Genomic DNA, 20,804 nt, shown 5'->3' with positions numbered 1-20,804 from the left:
CAGCAAGGAGTCTGAGTTGCTTCCAGGGGTTTTTTGGTTTTTGTTTGTTGTGTGTTTCACATTGAGGCCACTTCTGGTGGCAAGGTAAGGGAACCATAGTGGTTTAGTCCCCAAGGAGTTGCACACTCCTAACCCAAAGGTGGCTCCTCCCTAGTAGCTAGGTCCACCAATTGCTCCTCAGGAGAAAACTGCTCCATCATCTTTGCATCCCCTGTGATTTACAGCCTCAGAAAGCCTGCTGGAGTAGGCGTTAAGTCGGTTCCACATGAGAGTGGTGGCACAGTAGTTAAAGGGCTTGGCTGCTAACCAAGCGGTCAGTAGTTCAAGCCCATTACCGTTCTGGAACAAGCTGAGACAGTCTGTATGGATCATAGCCTTGGAAGCTCTGTGGGGCAGTTCTACTCCATCCTATAAGGGCCATTAAGAGTGGAAACTGACTCCCTGGCAATGGAGGGTTTTTTGCTTTCATCTTATAATTTGTTCCAGTATTTCCTACTAATTTCAAATCTCCTCAGTGCAAAGAAAATGTGTAATGCCAGAGCAAAATTATAATTTAAAGTCATCCTCTTTCCTACAAATGTGCATTTTTTGACTCATTAGCAGTGGCTAGATAATGTGATATTAAATAGCCAGTGGAGCATAATCTATCTGACTCTATGGTATAAATATGCATGTATTCATTATTTTTTATAATGATTCCATGGAAATTTTATATATATAAAATTACTGTGCTGCCTTGATAGTTTCTTACAAAACAGGGGGGGAAAGGAGATAAAAAGCAACACATTTGAAATATAGTATGTCTGCTGTGTAATTGCTACGACTGGCTATATAATTACTACCGAAACTATTAAAAAATCTAAACACTGGCTAGCCTAAATCTTGTTTATTTGTCTCATGTTATTTATTATTGCATTATCTTTAGTTGCTGGTTTGCTATAAATAGAAGCAGGCATAATGAGCATTAAAAACAAATACACTAAAAATAAAACTTAGGTTGCCATATAATGAAAGCCATGTAGTCTTCATAACTGACAAATCAACACAGTTACTTATTAAGATATTATTCATAGATAAAGAGCAATAGTCTTCAATACAAAATGTTTCGATGTGCTACCTATTTTTACGTATATACCTACCTCATTTTCTAGATTAAAAAGTCACTAACAAAACTAAAATATCAACATTACATTCATTGTCATATCCTAAATTATTCAAATCTAACTGCCACATCCTAAATGATTCAAGATGGTAAAAAAAAAAAAGGAATGCCTTTGCTAAATATTTCCCCTTCAACGATTATTCTCTCAAAATATCAATACAAGTACAATAAATCCTTTCAAAACACTGCAAAACACTTTGCAAATTCAAAACTGAGATTAAGATTACAAAAATCTAAAAAATTAAAAGCTCTGAAGCACAGACAGTATCCTCCAATAGATTAGCAAAACTGTCAAAAAGAAGTCAATTAAACCCATTGGAAATGGCAGTACAATTTCACCAAATTCTACCTAACATATGTAAAATATATACGTAGGGAAGAGTAGTCAATACCTTCGTAAAATATTAAAATTCACTGCTGCAAAGAATGTAGAGAATGTTTTGCACAACAAGTCCTCTACCTTTCAAAAAGCCACAAATTATAACTCATGAAATCACAGTTTTAAGTGTGGCCTCTTAACTCGATTTTCTGAAGTATAAAATCATAGTGCTCAAAGCTCAGTACAGAATAATTTTACATAACAAAATTACAACACTTCAATTTTCCAGAAGACAGAAAAACTGCACAATATAACTCCACTTTTCAAGGGACCACCACCTTCCCACCACTAAATCAAATGTAATGTTAAGACCATAGAAATTAAGCTATGAAACAACTATATAAAGCCTGAGTACTAGTGTTCTTTATTCTGACTCTTCTCCAATGTTTTCAGGCTTCATCAGAGGAGGCAATATTTATATCAATAATTTAGGAGAGGGGGGAAATCCTCAGTTATTTCTTGCTTGCAATGTCCATTTATCATCAAATCCTACTGTTTTCTATTACCACTTCTATCAAATATGCAGCATCCTTTTCATTCCTTCAGTGACAGCCTTATTCCTGGCTCTAGATTTTCTCCCCCACATCTCCACCCCGTATTACTATACCTCATTCTCATGAGACGGCTTCTCCAGATTGTCTTTCATCCCACTGCCAAAGTTATCTTCTTTCTTTCCTTGACATTCAGTCTATGCCACCTACCTACTCCACTTGAGCACTTCAAGGCCACTCCGTTTTATTTTGTTCAAGTGCCACATCTTCATCTACATAATAATTTATAAGGTTTGCTGACTTTCATCTTCCCTTAAAAATGTCAATTTCTCCTTGGATCTAATTAATGTAGTAATCAGGTAAAGTTCTAGTTCATCTAAACATGGGAATCCTTTTATATTTGGGGTGTAAATGCATAGTTAACTTATTGAGACCATTTTAATACATGAAACCATTTAATAATTACATCCACTGATTGCTCAGTTGCTTGCATACCTCATATGACTATAGGGATACCAGACAGGCGCTGCATTTTTCAAAACATTTCACGAAACACGTTATTAATTATGTCATTTGATCAAAGTAAAATAAATCATCAGATAAAACTATTAAGAGAGGCGTGAATAAACAACAATTTTTAAAACCATTATGGTTTAACTGGTGAACAGTTACGGCTTTTCATTTCTATGACGGCTGACACAACTGAGTTTCTATTAAGCTTCATTCTCACTATTCTATTATTTTTCAAAGTGTGCCTAGAATTGTAGGTGCATGTTGAAGGCTGATACAGGGTACACTTTTACATACCATAATCAAATTCTTTAAAAAGCACCAATGTCAACTCGAACAATGCAGAGGTACAACCGAATTTCCACACAAGGTATCAGTCTCAGCACTAAAACAAGAGAACAGCATGCCTTCAGATTTCGGGGTTCCCTGCCCTGTCACTGGTCTAGACCAGAACCTCAAGAGTCCAAGGGCTCTCGTAGAGGAAAATTCAACAAATCACAGTTAATATCTAGCAAGAATAGCAAGGAAAGGCAATTCATTTACTTAAAAGAGAGGAAGAGTGCTGGATATTCCTTTTGCGTAAAACTCATGAGCTAAATTAAGCTTTGCACTCAGTATCTATCCGCAGTAGCGGAGATCGTTCTCCCTAATAATAAAGGCAAGTCTCATTCAATTTAGTCCCTTCTCGAGCACCGTCTCAACTTGTCAGAATGTGACCAAAAAAAAAAAAAAAATCAGAAAAGAAGGGGGAGGGGGAGACACAAGGATTCCCGTCTACATCTCTTTTTCCGAAATCACATCACCGAGTCTTGGATTTCCTTTACTCCAAACTAAACCGTCTGGTTCCAAATATAGTTCTTTAACCCCCGCCTCGCCGCTCAATTACACGCAAACCTTGCCAAGTAAAGAACCACAGCAGAAACCCCTACAAATCGGCGTGCTATTCATCTTGGAAGTCAAGCCCTGCAGCAACTGCCTATCCGCGAGCAGAGGGCTATTAACCAAACCCAGCGCAACGGAATCAGACATGCAGAGCACACACCGCGCCCGCGAGCGAGGGAAGCGCGACCCGGGAAAAGTGAGCCGCTCGCGAGCCTCGAGACCAGCCACCGAGGGGGGAGGGGCACCCCCAAGTGGGAGGGGGCCAGAGGCGCCCAAGTGGGGGAATCCTCCGCGCTCCGCGAGCACGGACAGGATCCCCGGCCGCAGGCTGCACGCAACCCGTCCTTCCGTCGCTAGGAAACGCCAAGGCGGGCACCGAGGGCCCTCTGCACGGAAGGCAGAATGCAGGCACTTTGAGAGGTCCGGGCGCAAGTCGAGACCCCACCTCCGGACGGAGGTGTGGGGTGTCCCAAGGGTGGCTATGGGGATTGCCCGGCCTCCGAGGGGCAAGCAGAGCAGAGTTTTCGCTTAAAGAACAGCCACGATCAAGTCCGACTCGTGTCTGGGGCGAGCGAGGCCAAAACTCGGCAGGGGTCTTGGGGTAGGGGGTAAAGGGCTGGGAGGGCGTGGAGATGGGGTTCCCCCGTCTGCTAGATGAGCATCAGCGGAGGGTGCACCCCAGCAAGCCCTGAGCGGCGTGCTTCGCACGTCGGAGCCGGGATCCCGCCGCCCGCACCGGCAGCACGGAGCCCCGCAGCGCCCGCCGCGCCGGCCCCTTAGTCCCGGGGGGCCAGGGACTTCGGCTGCAAAGGCGCTGGGGCCAGACATCCCACGGGGCCAGGCTAGACCCCGGGGGCACCCGCGGGAACACCCCAACCTCCGGCAGCTTTCAGCAGTTGTAGAACGCACCCCTGGCGCCCCCTCCTCAGCCTGCCCTCCTCCTCCTGGAGGCCGCAGAACTGGGCCACTCCGGAGAGAAGCCAGAAACAAGTCGCGGATAGCGACCGCAGCAGCCCTAAGTCTTCTCCCCCTGGTTACCTGTGAGGACTCCGACGCGGATTTGATGGTCGTGGTTCGTGAGGATCATTCCCTCGGTCGCCATGTTTCCCAGCGCAGTCACCGCACTGACAGAAGCCGGGAGAAGCCGGAGCCCGGAGCGCGCGAGCCGGGAGCGCGCTCGCCTCGGAGAGCGCGAGAGCGAGGGCGCCCAGGGAGCGCGTGGCTAACGGGGAAGGAGGGGTTGAGGCGGCAGGGCGCTTAGCGGCCTGAGTGGGAGAGAAGCCGGGCCCCGGGTGCGCGAGCCGAAGGGGGCGGAGCCTGGGAGCGCGACCCCGAGGCTGGCCGGAGACAGGGCGCTGGGGTAGGGGACGCGGCAGATGCTCCGGGAAAAGCGGGCGGAAGCGTCAGTGTGAGGCCCAAGAGACTAAAGCCGTTCTGCGGAGAGCGCGAGACCCGGAGCGGCTAGATGACAGCAGAGTGTGAGGAGAGGGGAGCACACGCTCGGGAGGTTGCGGGGGCGGCCTCAGGGACAGGGGCGGAGCTACACTCCAAGGCGTGGAACTCGTGGAGAGTAAGGGAGGAGTGATAGCCTGGTTGCGGAGTTTTGGGAGTGGGAAGGAGCGGGCCCTGCCTGAAAAGGCCGAGGGAACCCACCTGGGCGCGCGAGTAGCGCCGGATTGGCTGAGAGAACGCGGTGCGGGTGCGCGCCAGACACGAAAGCGGCTTCAGCCGAGCCCCAGACAGAAGCAATCCCCTGCCGAGCTCGGCGTCTCGTCCGTAGTCAGCCTCCTGGGACTGGCTCTCCCCGCGGGCGGCCGAGCCACTCGGTGCGGGTGGGAGGTGGCTCGGCGTGCGGAGCTCTCCCGAGCGGCCGTCCGTCCCTCTGAAGGCACCGAGCAAGCTGGAGGTGGCTTCGAAAGCCGCGTGGGTGACAGGACGGCGGCGCCTGTCACCGAGTTCGCCGTGGGCGAAGGAGGAGGTATCCCATTCCGCCTTATTTTAGCCTCCTGTTTCCCCAGTCCAGTGGCCCAGCGGGGCTTTGCCGCTTCTCCAGAGCTTTGAGAGTGCCCTTTCCAAGTCATGACTGGCGCAGCGGCCCTCACCAGCCAGTCTTCGCAGTTCGTGCCAGGGCACCGTGAATGGATTTTCTTTTTCTCCCCATCTTCCCCCCACAGTTTTTTGTTTTTTTTTTAGTTTTTCACTGGCAGGGTGTCTCTGTCTGTCTGTCTCTCTCTCTCTGTCTCTCTCTCTGTCTCTCTCTCTTTCTCTTTCTCTCTTTTTTTTTTTTAAGTTAAAATGCCCCCCCCCCCCCCGCCCCTTAAAGACCGTCATGTTGCCTCTTTGAACTGCGGTTCCAATACTGGAAATGGAATCCATACTATGCCAGTTCAGTTTCATTTCAGTATCCGTGGGATATTTTAAATAGCTGTAGATGGTGTTTAATTTCGTGTGCCTTTCCTGTTAATCACCTGTAGCGTTTTAATGTCAGTTTCTTTCTGACCCTTTCAACTTCTGAGTGTGTGTGTTTGTGTGTGTGTACGTAACACCCCACCCCACGAATCCCCTGCTGTCTAGTAAATTCTATCATGGCAAATGTGTTTTCTGAAGCTCTTAAGTCCGTATGAGAGAAGCAGCCCGTCTTTCGCCCTCAAAGCTGGAGAATGGATTCCAACCCTTCCTAGTTGGTTGAAAGGCATGCAAAATAAGACTTGAGGAATAGCCGCCTCAAAAGAGAATCCACGTGGATCCAGGAAAGCTTTGAAGACCTTCATTTACAAAGAACAATCACAATGATTTACCTCCTCCCGTTACTCAGCTCAGCAACAACTCATTGCATCCAATTGAAACTGATTTATAACTGACCCTCCAGTAGATTTTCGGAGGGGTTTCTTCGTGAATCGCAAAGAGGATGACCCATCTTTCCTGAGGAGCAGCTGGTGAATAAGATATGCCTATCTTTGGGTTGGCAGCACAACTCCCTACCCTCAAGGCCACCAGAGCTAAGATCCTTAATTTTTTTTTATGAACAATAAAAAGTTCTTGAGAATATGAAGTTGAAAAACTAAAAATTGTTGTTTGTGAGAATGTAAAATGGCGCAACCACCGTGGAAGAGTTTGGTGGTTCCTCAGAAAATTTAAAAAATTGCCATATAGTCCCGCATATGATCCATCCATTCCTAAATATATAGCAAAAAGACTTAAAAGCAGAAACTCTGACTGTTGTTGTTGTTAACACGATAATGTTCATTGTGCATTATTTGTAGTAATTAGGTGGAAACCATCTAAGTATCAAGTGATGAATAGATAAAATGTGGGTTATACATTGTTGTTGCTGTTATGAACCATCAGCTTGTGACTCATAGCGACCCTATGTACATCAGTCCTAAACTCTGTACTGTGCCAATCTCACGGTCTCTGACATTCCCATCCTGATTACTCCAGTCACCGAATCAATCCACCTCCTAGAGGGCCTTCCCCTCCTGTGCCTGCTTTCCACCCTCACAAGGATGATGTCCAGTGGATTATTCATTTTTTTTTAATGCTCTGACACATGCTACCATATGGGCAAATCTTGGAAACTGAAAAGTGAAATAAATCAGACACTAAATGATAAGAGTTTTTATCTTCCTTATATAAAATATCTAGAATAGACAAATACTGGGAGGTTAAAGTAGATTAATATTTACCTATTTACCACAAACTGGAGATAATAGCGACCAAATCTAGTGTCTTCCGGTTGATCCTGAATCACAGAAACCTGATAGGACGGCCATATCTTTTCTCTCATCAACCTAGGCTGGTGGGTTCAAAGCGCCAAACTTGCCATGTTAGGAGTTGAGTGTTAACTGTTGTGCCAACAGGACTTTTAACAATAATAAAGCCCCCAAACCAAACCTACTGCTGCCAAGTCCATTCCAACTCAGAATTACCCTCTTGGTTTTCCAAGGCTATAAATCTTTATGGGACAAGATTGCCCATCTTTCTCATTCGAACCACTGAACTTTTGATGAGCACCTAACACATACCACCAGAATTTTTTCAATAAATGACTAGACCAACAGAATCCCTTAATAGTAATAGGGATGATTAGAAGGGAAAAAAGAGCATTACTTGATTTAAATAAAATTCAGAACTATGAATCCAGATTGGGAAAGTTCTGGTGCCCTAATCCAGAGGAAATTTCACTGCCAACTGAAAGACTACACTTCTCTGGAAGTTCAAATGCACTTGAGGATTCTTAGGAGAAAGATGGACAGTATCCTGTACAATGTACAGCCTCAGAAACCTTATAGAGGATCACTGTAAATCAGAACTGACTAGACAACAATGAGATTGTTTTCATACATTCTTATTTCTCCAGTTTTTGGAAAGTGATATTGATGAAGTTCATGAAATGTTAATTGGAAAAGATTAATATAAACTAAAACTAGAGTATGTACATGTGTTACATTTTGCTGAATGTTAGCAATAAAATTTCTGGTAAAGATAAGATTAAACTAGACAAGTATAATACATACTTGTCTTCCAACAATTTTCTTAAGTGTGTTTATCTTGAGTTCAGCAAGCTTTCAAAAAAAAATACATCAAGGAAAAATTCAGTGACATTATTTAGTTTCAATTTCTCTTCTTTGTGGTTAGTGAATAAATATTTCAGTATATGCATATTTGTTTCCTACTGCTACAGTACGACATTTCTTCAAAATTCATCTTGGAAAGAATTATTATATCAAAGAAAATATTCTGGAAAGTAGGAGGAGAGCACTATTTTCCATTATTGACAAATGTCTTGGAAACATATTGCAGGAGATGGGGAAGACCAGAAGTAAAAAATTTAAACCTATCTGAAGTATTACAAGTGCCTAAGGATTTAGTCTCTCTAATTTTTAAGATTCTTTTTATTATTTTTTTTGTACCATCAAATCAGATCTAACTGATACAGGAGGAGATTGCCCCTCCTTCCCCAGCAGAGCATCTGGTAGATTCAAACCACATAACTCTGAGATTACAGTGCAGCTTCTTGCCAGTAGGCCACAGGAGCTCCCTTAGTCTCTCCATTTTTAAGGTTTTGATAGTGAAAACTACATTAACCATTGGCGGCAGCATCAAAGACAGGTACATGCTAAACATTCATAATTTTCATTATAAAGATGGAATTTTATCAATAGAAATATCATGTATTTACCCTTATCCTTCCTTAGTATTCCTTGTAGTTAATCTCAACTTCAGGATCACTGTTGCTTTTGTGATTTGCTTTCTAGTCATAGTAATCTATGTACAGCATATCAAAACATTGTATGGTTTTACACCATCCTTTAAATCATTGATATGTTTGAAGCGTTGTAAGTATTAATCCATCTCAGAGAGTTTTCCAATGACAGTGTACTTAGCTTATTGACTTTTTGTGGGATCAGACTCTACTCATTACACTAGATGCAGGCAAGAATGAATTTGGGAATGAATGATTCTTCTTCTAGGGCCATTCCACTCTTGCCATTTAGAAATGCTTTTTCCAAATTGGATAATGAACAAAATTACAACTGGGTGAATGCTTTCACCAAACATTGTGAATATATTAAGTCCTACTTTTCTTTGTTTAAATAAAAATGAATACTAGATTGATTTTGACTTTTCCTCCCTCCTCTAAAAGGAAACTAGATTGTAATCAAGATAAATATTGACTGAATCAGGCACTGACAGATTACATTATTTTTTTGCATTTCATGAAAATGTAGAAATGTAGCCTATCTGAAAAGAGGGCTCAACATGTTCTTTAAAAGTTATTACAAAAAAAAATTGTAAATTAGTCACATTCAGAAAAAAAAAATACAAGTCTCTCCATAAGTTTGTGAATAGTGCAGAGGGTTAATGCAGTGCTCTGCTGTTAACCAAAGGTTGGAGGCTGGAGTTATTCCAAACCAGGAATGCCTGCTGATGCACTTACAAATAACCAGCCACTGAAAACATTACAAAACAATCTTAGTCTTGACAAACATGGGGTCACCATGATTCAGAATTGATTTAATGGCAGCTGTGATTGGAATTGTGTGTTGTATTTTAAGACAGACTACTGACTTTTGAGGGGGGAAAAAAATTTACCCTTGATGGTAGTGATGGTGGTTGTTAGGTGCCACTGAGTCTAATATGACCCACAGCGACCCTATGAACAACAGATCTGAACCCTGTCCTGTGCCTTCCTCACATACCAGAGCCCATTTTACCCACATATTAAAATTACACTCACAGCCCATTGCTGCAGTCACTGTCAATCCACTGTGTGCCCCTCCTTCACCAACCTTCTACCTTTCTGAGCATCATGCCCCCTCCAAGAAATATCCCCTCCTAGCAACGTGCCCAAAGTATATGAGATGAAGCTTTACCATCTTTGCCTCCAGAGAGCACTCTGGCTGCACTTTCTCTAAGACATATTTGTTTATTGTTTGGCAATCCATTGGATGTCCAACACCAGAGCTCAAAATCATCAGTTCTTCTGCCATCCTTATTGTTCAGCCCTCAGAAACATAGCAGGTGATTAGAAAGACCATGGCCTGAATCAGATGCACCTTAGTTCTCAAACTGATAGCATTACTCCTCAATAATTTGGAGAGATCTCAAACTGGAAACTCCCAGTGCAATATAGCTCCTATCTCCTGATCACTGGTACCAAGGGTGTTGATTCTGGATCCAAATAAGATGAAGTTTTTGGCCATTTTGCTCTTTTCTCCATTTATCGTGATGTTGTCCAGTGATAAAAATCTTTGTTTTCTTGACACAGAGAAGCAGTCCATATTGAAGGCTGTATACTTTGAATTTCTGCAACAAATGCTTCACTTTCAGCAAACAAGTTACTGTCATAACACAGGTTATTTATGAGTCTTCCTCTGATCTTGATGCCACAATCTTTTCATAGAGTCCAAATTCTCAAATAATTTGCTTGGTTTACAGATTGAATAGACATCGGAAGAGAATACCTAATTGCTCCAGGTAGTCTAATGCTTTCCCTCAGAAATAGTTTTCCAAAATCTGATGAGATGTATTCATTTCTGCTAATAAAATGGACATTTTGCCTTCAGTTAAGATGCCATTGTTATTCTTAGTGAAGATACAATGTAAGCTGAGTGTAAGAATAGCATGGCAGGAGTATCTGACCCCTTCTAACTCTCCAAAGGGAGAGTATCAAGTTCGGCAGTCCAAAGTTGATTCCCATGAGGTAGATGTCAGACATAAATCCTCCCTGCAACCTTTTTACCAATTCTGACACCAACTGTCCTTTCCATTGCACTCAGCTTTTCTCCTAAATTCTATAATTCGCTGGAATGACACAGACAATATTCATTATGGGTTGTATTAAAAAGTGCAGCCACGGTGCTCCTTAGAGTCGAGGATGGTGAAACTTCATCTCACATAATTTGAACATGTTATTTGGAAGAAGAAGCACTCAGACATCATGCTAGGAAAAGCAGAGAGTCTGAAAAAGGGAAGGAAGACCCTTGACAGGATGGATTGACATGCATACTGCAGTGATGTCCTTAGGCACAGCAGAGACAAGATGGCACAAGATCAGGCAGTGTTTTAATCTGATGTACTTAAGGTTGTGATGAGTCAGTCAGCTCAACAGCATCCAAACAACAACAGCATGGAGTTTATTAGGTTGTATCACGTTACAATTTATGATCAAGTAGGGTGTGTGGCCTAGTGGTAAGGAACTGCACTATAATCCCAAAAGCACACAGTTCAAATCCACCAGCTCCCCCTCGGGAGAAGGATGAGTAATCTCCCGTGTGATTTACTGTCTCTGAAAACCCTCTAGAGGGTCAGCTATGGGTTCATTCAGACTCTACAGTACACAACAGCAAGGTGTAGACAGTTTTCAGTTAGAGCAACATCTTTCTCAGCTGTGCCTGCAGGCAGATTTCTCTCTGTGCTCCTTGCCACTCACTTCTGTGGTGTTCAGGCTTCTTGGGGCAGCCAAGGCTGCACCCTGCGCAGGCAAGTGTTAAAAATTCTTTAGTTTCATTGACAAGTGTCTGGAATAATCCAACTCAGGGAGCTTTAACTCTTCCTGTGTGGTGGTGAAGGTGATATTCTCTAAACATAAAGAAGTGCTGGAAACCTATTCCGTATAGAGTGTTGCACAACTAACCAAAAGGCTTTGCTGTTCAAATTGATCAGCAGTTCCACAAGAGAAAGATAGGCTTCCTTTTGTTGGATTTATATCCTCAGAAACTCAGTGAAGTTCCCTAAATGTCGGAATCCATTTAATGGCAGTCAGTATGGAGTTTGATTTTGGCAGCATAGTTTTGTGCTACTAAGTAAAAGGTGGATGCTTCAAATCTATCAGATACTCCAAGAGAGAGAAAAATAGGCGGTCTCCTCCTGTAAGATTCATCGTCTCACCATCCCAACAGAAAATCACCAAGAGCCATAACTGCCTTGTGGCAGTGGATTTAAACAAATTTAAATCAGCAGTTCTTCACCTTCTCTGGGCACAAGAGGGATTGCCGAGACTTCTTTAGAAGGTATGCAAAGTCAAATTCGTTTTCATGTTAGTGTTATATACTATTGCATCATCGCACGCCTTTGCAATTGCAGCCCAGTTTTTTACCGCTTGTCGATCAGAGCTGCCTTCCAATCTCAGAGGCCCTATGAATGAGAGAGAAACACTGCCCAGCCCTGCACCATCTTCACAATTCTTGTTAGGTTTGAGCCCATTGTTGCAGTCTCAGTACTAGTCCATCTTGGTGAAGGAATTCCTCTTTTTTTCTAATGTTATACTACAAGTAGGAGGACTCCTGATAGCCTATGTAGAGAATGTAAGACAAATTATTAGTCATCCTTGTTGCTTAGAAAAATTCTGGATGCACTTCTATTAAGACAGATGCTTGTTGTTCTGGTCCATAGTATATTCAATGTTCTTCAAAAACAATTGAAAGGCATTTTTTAATTCTTTGATCTTCTTTATTCATTGTACAGCTTTCACTTGTATATCAGGAGATTAAATTCCCATGGTGTGGGCCAGGTCTTCAAAGTGACACTTTAAAAAGGTCTTTGACTATAGACTTTCTCATTGCATTATGCTGTTCCATTTCTTGAACATTGTTCCATGGGTGTTGATTGTGATGAACCCAAGTAAAAGGAAATCCAAACCAACTTCAGTCTTTCTCCCATATCATAATGTTCTTTATAGGCCAAGTTGTGAGAATTTTTTTGTTCTCTTTATGTTAAAGCGCAGTTGTCAGAACAGAGCAAGGGAATACTACATGGTCCAAAATTGGGAAGGGATGTGACCTATCTCCATACCTTTTCAGTCTATATGCAGAACAGATTATCCAGGAGGCTGGTCTCTATGAGGAGAAATGTCAGGATTGGAGGAAAATTCACTAACAATCTGTATTATGCAGATGACACAACCCTGCTTGCTGAAACTGAGGAGGACCTGAAGCACTTGCTGCAGAAGTTCAAGGACTGCAGTATTCAATATGGATTGAGGCTCAATATCAAGAAAACAAGATTCTCACCATTCAGCCAATTGGCAGCCTCATGGTAGATGGAGAAGAGATTGAGATTGTTCATAGCTTTAGTTTGCTTGGCTCCACAATCAACATTCTTGGTACCAGCAGCCAGGAAATTAAAAGAAGTATTGCAATGGGAAAGTCTGCTGTTAGAAACCTCTCCAATGTACTGAAGAACAATTCTGTCAATCTGAAGACTAAGGTGTGCCTGATACAAGCCAAGGTCTTTGCAGTCATTTGCTATGTGTCAGAGAGTTGGGCAGTGACTAGGGATTATAGTAGGAGAATTGATGCCTTTGAGCTGTGATGTTGGGGAAGAGTATTGTATATACCATGGACAGCTAAGAGAAAAAACAGGTTCGTCCTGGAGAGGGTTAAACCAGCCTGCTCCTTGGAGGCATGGATTCTGAAGCTTCGTCTGACATACTTTGGACATGTTACAAGGAGAGACCATTTCATGGGGAGGGATTTCATGTGTGAGATGGTGGAGGGACAGAGCAGGAGAGGAAGACCATCTATGAGATGGATTGATTCAGTGACTGGGGTAATGGGGGTAGGGGTGTTGGAGGCAGTGAGAATAGCACAGGATAGAGCAGGGTTTAGAGCTGTTGTACAGAGGGTTGCTATGAGTCACAGATGACTTGACAGAACATAAAAACAACAACATATTGAAGTGCCATCCATACTTAATGGCAATAGTCTGTTCATCAGTAAGTGAATTGAGAACTTTTCAACAAGAAAGATTGTGTCATATGTGTATGTTGTTAGGTACCTTAGAGTCATACAACTCTTAGAGATTCAATGAACAACAGATCAGAACCCTGTCCTATCCTGTGCCATCTTCTTCATCTCTGAAACTCTGGAGTCCATTGCTGCAATCACTGTGTCATTTCTTCGCGGGGTGGGGGGGGAGGAGGGTTCTTTCTCTCTTCCTCTGACCCTATATATGTCCAAGCATGATATTCTTTCCAAAGAATAGCCCTTCCTAGCAAGATGCCAAAAAATGCGAGAGACAAAGCTTTCTAATATTTACCTCTACAGAGCTCTCTGGCTGTACCATTTCCAAGACATTTTGTTCTTTTGGCAGCTAATGGGATAATCATTCTGTACTCTTCCCCAACACCACACCTCAAAACATCAAATCTTCCTCTGTCATCCTTATTAATTTCCCAGCTCTCGGAAGCAAAGCAAGTGATTGAAAAAAGATGATGACCTGCATCAGGTGTGCCTTAGTCTTCAAACTGACATCATTGCTCTTCAGCATTTTGGTAAGTTCCCTGTCAGCCGACTTTCCCAATACAATACATCTCCTGATCTCCTGACTGCTAGTACAAGGGATTGTGGATCCAAGATGAAATAAGTGGTTATGTTATTCCTTTCTCCATCAGTCATGATGTTGTTTGTAGGCCCAATGTGAAGATCTTGGGGTTTTTTTATATTGACAGGTTATCCATACTGAAGGGTATGGTCCATGACCTAGCAGCAAGTTTTTCAAGTTCGCCCTACTTTCAGCAAGAAAGGTTGAGATCTACATAATGCAGGTTGTTGATAAGTCTTCCTCTGATCCTGATGCCATATTTCTCTTCATAGAGTCCAGCTTCATAAATGATGTGCTCAGCATACAGACTTAATAGGTGTGGAGAAAGGATACAACCCTGAAAAATACTCTTCCTGATTTTAAAATGTCCAGTGTTCCCTTAGTCTCTTCAGACAATAGCTTCTTGGTCTAGGTATAGATTTTGTTTGTACACACTAAGGTGTTCTGGAATTCATATTCTTCTCAATGTGAGTCATAATTTATTATTATGATCCACACAGTCAAATGCCTTTGCATAGTCCATGAAACACAAATAGACGTTCTTCTGGTATTTCAGCCAGAAATATTTCCATCAGACATAGCAGTAACATCTCTGGTGCCATAGCCTCTTCTAAACCCATCTTTAAATTCTGGCAGAACTATTAATGTACTGTCCTAGCTGTTTTTGGATAATCTTTAGCAATATTTCACTTGCATGTTGTAGCAATGATGTTGTTTGATAATTTCTATGTTCTGTTGGATCACTTTTCTTGGGAATGGGAAAAAATATGGAGCTGTTCCAGTAAGTTGGTCAGGAAGATGTCCTCCAGATTTCCTAGCATAGACTAATGAGCATGTCCAGGGCTGCACCTATAGCTGGAACATGTCAGTTTCTATCCCCTTGATCCCTGGAGCCTTATATTTTGGCATGCCTTCAGTTCAACTTGAACTTTTTCCATTATTACCATTGGCTGTCATTCATATGGCACTTCCTGAAATTTTTGTTTGTCAGCCAATTATTTTTGGTACAGTGACTCATGTATTCCTCCCATCTTCTTTTGATGCTTCCTTGATCATTCAAGATTTTGCCCGTAGCATTTCTCAGTATTGCTACTCAATGCTTTGATTTTTTTGTTCAGGTTGAGAAATGCTAAGCAAGTTCTTCCCTTTTTGTTCTCCAACTCTAAGCCATTATATTACTTTGCTTTGTCTTCTCAAGCTGCTCTTTGAAATCTTCTGTTTAGCTCTTTTACTTTAACATCTCATTGTTTTGGCTTTTTGATGCTCTAATACAATTTTTATAATCTCTTCTGACATCCATTTTGGTTTTTTCTTTCTCTGTCTTTGTAATGACCTTTTTTCTCTGTGATATCCTTTATTTCATTCTACAGCTCTTTTGGTCTTTGATCATTGGTGTTCAGTGCCTCAAACCTGTCTTAAGACAATTTTTAAATTCAGATAGGATGGACTCAAATTCATATTTTGGTTTTTGTGGACTTGTTTTCATTTTCTTAAGCTTGAATTTGCACATAAATAATTGATTGTATGTTCCACGTAGACAGCACCTAGCCTTGTTTTGACCACTGATTTTGAGCTTTTCCAGTGATTCTTTCCACAGATGTAGTCAGATCCCTGTGCAGTCTGTCAGGTGAGGTTCAATAGGTGTAAAGTTACATTTTGTGTTTTTAAAAAAGGTATTTGTCAATGAATAAATCATTAAATGTACAAAATTCAGCCATTCAGTCTCCAGACTGATTTCTGTCTCCAAGTCTATGCTTTGCTACTACCATTCCTTCCTCATTGTTTCCAACTTTTACACTCCAGTCACCAATAATTATTAATGCATCTTGATTGTATATTTGATCAATTCCAGAATGTAAAAGTCAGTAGAAATCCTTCTTTTCCTCCTCTTTGACTTTAGTTGTTGGTTAGAATATTTGAATACTATTCTTTTTAATATCCACTGTCACAGTCTTCTTTTTTGTATCTTAGCTTCTCAGCTTATTTGATGATCCTACAAATTGAATAAATGCACACCTTACCTGATTTTAAAGCATATGATGTCTTCTTGCTCTGTTTGAACCTCCCCCTAACTGATTGGACACTCATTGTAAATCCTATCAAATGAAAGACTACTTTATCTCAAATATTGTCATGGGAATAATCATATCACAACTGCCAAACCAGAGAATCATAGGCAGCCAAGTTGATATACAACCTTAACCATCACAGTAGCCCTGCCTACAGTCAGGGACCCTGTGTAGGGTTATAACTAGGTGCTGGGTATATCTATCTCAATTATGCTGGAAATGGGATATTTACTATTGGATAAATTTAGGGTTTCATTAGACCTGAGTTAAGACTCCACTGATGACCTGACTTCTTTAAGTCTTGAGCACAGTAATGTTTTAGGTCACCTGGAATTAGTGTCAGGAAAGGGCCAAAGTCCAAAACTCCCTGAAAAATCATCTCTTTCTTTTTCTCCATTAAATAGGCACCCCCACAAAACATAAGGTAGTTCCTCTTTGGGAAGGCCAAAAGAAAGAACAGTATAAATTATTTGCTGTGCATTAGGGTTTTTCTCAGGGGAAACTGGCTTCCTCCTTTCTATTCAAGGAGTTATGGGCCTATAAATTGACTCAAGTGTGGGGATTGATTGAGATGGCCATGGATTCTTATTCTGGTAATTCAAGATAACCATCTAGAATTCTTCCCATTTGGACAGATCAAGTAACTAAGTAGATTTCTCAGTTTATCTCACTACTAGGAACACAAAGACCTTAAGTCCATACAAGTGAGACTGCTCTTTCTACTGCTTGCTGCCTCTTGGCTTTCACCATCTCAGAAACCAATCAGCCACATTAGAGCTAAATGTCAATCACAACTGTCTTCAAGGATATAATGAAGCTACCTTCACAAATTTGTTTCCCATCATTGTATTGAAACGTATGTTCTCTGGATATTCCTGAGTAAGTCTTCAGTTGCAACCTGATAAACTCACTCTAACATGCCAATTTCCCAAGTTTTTTACACCTTCTCCAGTATACAAAAGCAGCTCCAGCATTTCAATTTGACCTAGTTGTTGGCCATCACATAGTCTATTATTCAGTGAGGCAACAAAATCAAGTATTAGATTGTTTTCTAACTGCTAGAAGTAAAACACTGAAGACTGTGTACTTCATGGGCTTGCATCAGTAAACTCAGACTTTGCCAACTCCATGTTCCTTATACCATTATCCATGCACTTTCCAGCCCCACACATATTCCTCAGGGTTTTATTTGTATATATCCTAAAAAATGAAGGCCTTCTTTCAAAATATAACGCACTTCATGGGTCGCAGTTTATGCTTCACTCCTTGGGGTGTTTGGGTCTATTTAGCATCCAGGAGCTTTTGCTTCTGAGTGGTAAGAGTAGGTCTAAAGAACAGTCATCAGTGTCTTTTACAACATTTGCCTGACATAGTATGTCAAGTGATAGGTCAGACTAAGACTTTTTAGATGGATTACTCTCATTGTTATGTGCCTTCTAGTTGCCTGCAACTCATAGTGACCCTGTGCACTGTAGCTCTGAACCCTGCTCTATCCTGAGCCACTCACACTGACTCCAACACAACTAATCCTATTGCCTCAGTTACCATGTCAATCCATCTCATCTGGGATCTTCCTTTCCTGTGCTATCCCTCCACCCTTCCAAACATGATTTCCATCTCCAAAAGCTGCTCCCACCCTGGTCATATGTCCAAAGTGTGAGCTTCAAAATCCTTGTCTCCAAGGAGAAACTTAGCTTAACCCTCTCCAAGACAGTCCTGTATGTTCTCCTGGCAGTACATTGTATGTTCAATACTCTCTCTAGCACCAATTATTATAGACATCAATTATTCTTCTATCATCATTATTCATTGTCCAGGTCTCTAATGCATAGTAAATAATTGCAAAGACCATGGCTTGTATCAGGTGTACCTTAGTTTCTAGAGTGACATCATTTCTCTTTACTTTAGCACTTTGGAGAGGTTCCTGCTGACAGCAGGCATTCTCAATACAATTTGTCTTTTGATTTTCTGCCTCCTGGTGTTAAGAGGGTTGATTGTGGAGCCGAACAAGCTGAAATTGTTAACAACTTCAATCTTTTCTCCATCATGGTGCTGCCAATTGGCTCAGTGGTGAGGATCTTTGTCTTCTTGATGTTAAGCTTCAAACCATATTGAGGACTACAGTCCTTGACCTTCTGCAGTAAACATGTAAGGTCCTCCTCAGATTCAGCAAGCAAGGTTGTATCATCTGCATAACGTACACTGTTGATGAATCTTCCTCCAATCCTGATGATACTCCTCCTCATAAAGCTCAGCTTTCTGAAAGATCTGTTCTGCACAAGATGTATCATTCCATTCCTGATTTTGAACCATGCAGTGCTTCCTTTCTCTGTTTTGAGGACTGCCTTCTGGTCCAAATATAGGCTTCACAAAAACACAATTAAGTGTTCTGGGATTCCCATTTTTCTCAAGGTTAGCCACAATTTGTTGTGATTTACACACTGAAATGCCTTTGCATGGTCAATGAAACACAGATAGACATTCCTCTGGTGCTCTGCTTTTGGCCAAGATCCATCTATCATTGGTGATAATGTCTCTAATACCAGGGCTTCTCTAACTCCAATTTGTATTTCTGGTAGTTCTCTGTGAATGTACTGTTTCAGTTATTTTTTTCAAAATCTAATCTCAATAGAGGAGTTAAGAGAGATAATGTTTTTACTTAGGAGAGTGGCTTATCTGACAAAGATGGCATAATCACTTCAGATGAGAATAGAAGTTGGTTTTGTTGGCAAGAGTGATTAAACAGAATTAAGGGTTCATTGCCCCTAGATTCCTGATTATTTACCCATGCGTCTCTATACCAAGTTCAGGATTCCAAGTTTCAGTGCTCACACATTAATGTCACACACTGCTATTTGAGATCGAGAATTCAATGGTGTAATTTTTAAGAGTGACATAATTCAGCTGGCCTGCTCATAAGACTTGATGTTCAGTTTTTCGCAATATCAACTCTTACTACAAGAAGTAAGGCTTGCTTTCAGGGCACTAGTGGCAACTTTCATATCTTGTATATGGCACTTTTTTTTTATAACACAAGTAGGGCACCAACAAGCTTCATTATACATCTAATTCTGATGAAAGTGTAGAAAAGTATCAGAATAGTAGTGATAGCTTTCATACTTTTTTAAAAGTTTTCATGTTTCTTTTGCAAGGTCATGGTATAATGGTGTAATGGAATGGCTATGCACTTGACTGATGATTGGAAGGTTGGCAGTCTGAGCCCACCCAGTTGCTCCGTGGGAAAAAGACCTCGTCATCTACTCTTAAGAAAACTACAGCCTATGAAACTCTATGAGGCAGTTCTACTTTGTCACAGAAGGTTGTGAAGAGAAGCTGTGGTATATTCACACAATGGAATACTACGCTGCAGTGATAAAAAGAGCTCATGAAGTATTACTCAAAATGGGTGACCCTGAAGGACATTTTGCTGAGTAAAATATCTCCTGACAAAAGGACAAATATTGCATAGTGCCACTGTTGTAAAACAGGACTGACATTGGGCTTGGGGAGAGACTAAGAAAGATAGGATAAATTATGTATACTGCATTGAAACAGGAGAACTGTTTAAAAGAGATGTATGATTAGTTATTATTGTCATGACAGTAGTCCAGAACGAAGGCTGCATAGTGGAATGGACTTGGGGGGAGGGATAGTATAACAATGAAAGAATTTTTCTTTTACTTTTCAAAGAGAAGAGCGAACTGGGGAGGGGGAGGTTGGGCAGGGAGAAAAGTGTAAGAATGAATGTAAGTGTAAGAATGGAAATCTGAAGTCTCTGTAAACTTTCATTAAAATTAATAACTTAAAAAAGTCAGAATTTATTCCACTTCACCCAATAATTATATTTTCAAACTAATTCTAAAGTATAATATTCTGTGGGTTTTGTTTCAGTCATTTCTTATGAAGTACAGTGGAGTTTTCCACAGGCTCCCTGATAAATAATGATGGCATCATTCTTAAAATAAATGAAATCTGTGTTTATGTATTCTTGTATTTTTTAAAAAAATAATTTACTAAATCTGATACCCCTGTTGTTGTTGTTCTTGTTGTTGTGTACCATTGAGTCGAAACTGACCAGTAGCTGACTCTCCAGTGGGTTTTCAGACACAGTTAATCACATGGGAGGAGATTGCCCATCCTTCTCCTGTGGAGTAGCTGGTGGCTTCGACATTAACTGGTGTACCTTTAGGATTGCAGCACCGCTTCTTGCCACTAGGCCACCAGAGCTCCCTTGATAGCTATTGTTGTTGTTGTTATGTGTCTTCGAGTCGCTTGCGACTCATAGCGACCCTATGTACAACAGGCCTAAACTCCGCTCTGTCATGTGCCAATCGCACTGTCTCTGACACTCCCATTCCAATTATCCCAGTCACCGAATCAATGCACCTCATAGAGGGCCTTCCTCTCCTGCGCCGTCCCTCCACCCTCCCAAGCATAATGTCCCTCTCCAAGGACCAGTCTCTCCTCACAACATGTCCAAAGTA

At 41.6% G+C, this 20,804-nt stretch overlaps 2 protein-coding genes across 2 annotated transcripts in view; both read right to left on the bottom strand.

The window, feature by feature from the left end:
- The window catches only part of LOC102844647 (gephyrin-like), a gene marked incomplete at its 3' end in the record, with an annotated part of 706,808 nt that extends 702,264 nt beyond the window's left edge, over window positions 1-4,544 (bottom strand). The window contains exon 1 of the mRNA XM_006891835.1: window positions 4,463-4,544. Within this exon, the coding sequence (XP_006891897.1) occupies window positions 4,463-4,526 (64 nt within the window). The remainder of the gene's footprint in view (window positions 1-4,462) is intronic.
- A 137-nt stretch (window positions 4,545-4,681) lies between these two features.
- LOC102844227 overlaps window positions 4,682-20,804 on the bottom strand; it is a 53,014-nt gene continuing 36,891 nt past the window's right edge. The window contains exons 12-13 of the mRNA XM_006891834.1: window positions 5,078-5,369; window positions 4,682-4,885 (exon numbers count right to left, since the gene is read on the bottom strand). Of these exons, the coding sequence (XP_006891896.1) occupies window positions 4,682-4,885; window positions 5,078-5,369 (496 nt within the window). The remainder of the gene's footprint in view (window positions 4,886-5,077; window positions 5,370-20,804) is intronic.

This window comes from Elephantulus edwardii, unplaced genomic scaffold (genome assembly GCF_000299155.1).
Source record: "Elephantulus edwardii isolate Elephantulus edwardi_28Jun2011 unplaced genomic scaffold, EleEdw1.0 scaffold00104, whole genome shotgun sequence".
In the NCBI taxonomy this organism is placed as follows: Eukaryota; Metazoa; Chordata; class Mammalia; order Macroscelidea; family Macroscelididae; genus Elephantulus; species Elephantulus edwardii.
This window is presented reverse-complemented; position numbering and strand designations above follow the sequence as displayed.